The 1,480-nt window shown below is 47.4% G+C and overlaps 1 pseudogene across 1 annotated transcript in view; it reads left to right on the top strand.

The window, feature by feature from the left end:
• The window catches only part of TEOVI_000326900:pseudogene, a 1,069-nt pseudogene extending 131 nt beyond the window's left edge, over window positions 1-938 (top strand). The window contains 2 exon segments of the mRNA in view: window positions 1-16; window positions 18-938. The exon segment at window positions 1-16 is cut by the window's left edge and continues 131 nt beyond it. Coding sequence covers window positions 1-16; window positions 18-938 — 937 coding nt within the window.
• The last annotated feature ends 542 nt before the right edge of the window (window positions 939-1,480 follow it).

Raw genomic sequence — 1,480 nt, 5'->3', positions numbered from 1 at the left:
ATGCGCTACCTGCAACTTCAGGTTCCTACGACAATCTACAGATACTGAATGCATCCCTAAGCAGCGAGGAGTGGAGAAAGCAATTCGAAAAAAAGGGAGAAAACCAGCAGCGTCCGGTCAAACCAGAAGGGGATCGGGGAAGTGACCAAACATGGAACGAGCGGTGGCAACCATGGTTAAAAGCAGTAGAGGCAGTGGAAAAAGATGCTGATGTCAAGGACACTTACAAAAAATTGACGGCGGAACCAACACCACATTCGTTGAGGAAAACGCGACTGCGACAAGTAGCACCGGCCATGGAAGCAGCAGCAGCAGCGGCTAACCAGATCAAACAAGCGCTACAGGGGAAAGGCAATGCTGACAAGGCGGCAGCAATGGCACAACTACAGACAGCGGTCTTTGGAGCGGCCGGAAAAACGCTGTCAACAGCAACAGCAGCGGAGCTGACGACACATTCCGCCCCCCAAGCACCAAACCCCTTATGCGGCGCAACAGGGACAAGCACCAAAGCAAAGTCTGTAATAGCGCTGTTAATGTGCATCTGCAGCAAAACGGACGGCGGCAACGGCATAGACGACCCATGCACGACAACCGGCAGTTCAACGACAGCGGTCAGCGGCACGTTCACCAATCTACAAACACTGCTACCAGACTTAGTAAAATCGTGTCCACCAAGAGCAAAACGACAAGTAACAGTGGCATAAATACTGCAGAGCCTAGACGATCTGCTAGGACAAACAACGGCGACAACAACGGCAACGACGCTCGGGACATTTCTTACAACCAACTGCAACGGCCACAGCCAATCTGGCGCTTGCGTACTTTACAGTGGCGAGGTCGCGGCAGCAAAGCAGGCAATAGGAGCGAGTCCATGGTACACCAACCTGAAGGCGGCTGCAAACACAATAACGAAGATAGACGACTATAACAGAAAGGTAAGTACAGCAGCATCAACGATAGAAACGGCAATGCACACTATCGTAGGAATCCTGAAAACTGAACCAGTAGAAGGTTACATAGCTGGCACGCAAACCCCACCGACAATCGCGGGAACTGAGGATACCAAAGGCAAAGAAGAAACATGTCTTAAGCAGACATCAAAAACCACCTGTACACAGCACGGATGCGAATGGGAAGGCCCAGATGACAAAAAAAGGAAATCACTGTAAATTGAATGCGACAGCAGAACAACAAGCAACCCAAGCAGGGGTAGGAGCAGCAGCACACGCAACTGGATGTGCAAGGCATGGAACTGACAAAACTGTTTTAAAAGGACAAAACAGACGGCAAAAAAAAATCGTGCATTTAGAAATGTAAAGATAACAAAAAGAACAAGGAGACAAAAATGCCTAAATGGCAGTTTTATAGTAAACAAACAATTGACTCTGATTTCTTTTGCCTTTATCGGTTTGATATCATTTTAGAATTGTAAGGATTTTTACCAATTTTATGAAATTTATGAAAATTTGCTTTTTTGAGA

The sequence above is a fragment of the Trypanosoma equiperdum genome (assembly GCF_001457755.1).
Source record: "Trypanosoma equiperdum strain OVI genome assembly, contig: ctg_702, whole genome shotgun sequence".
NCBI classification, from domain to species: Eukaryota; Euglenozoa; class Kinetoplastea; order Trypanosomatida; family Trypanosomatidae; genus Trypanosoma; species Trypanosoma equiperdum.
This window is presented reverse-complemented; position numbering and strand designations above follow the sequence as displayed.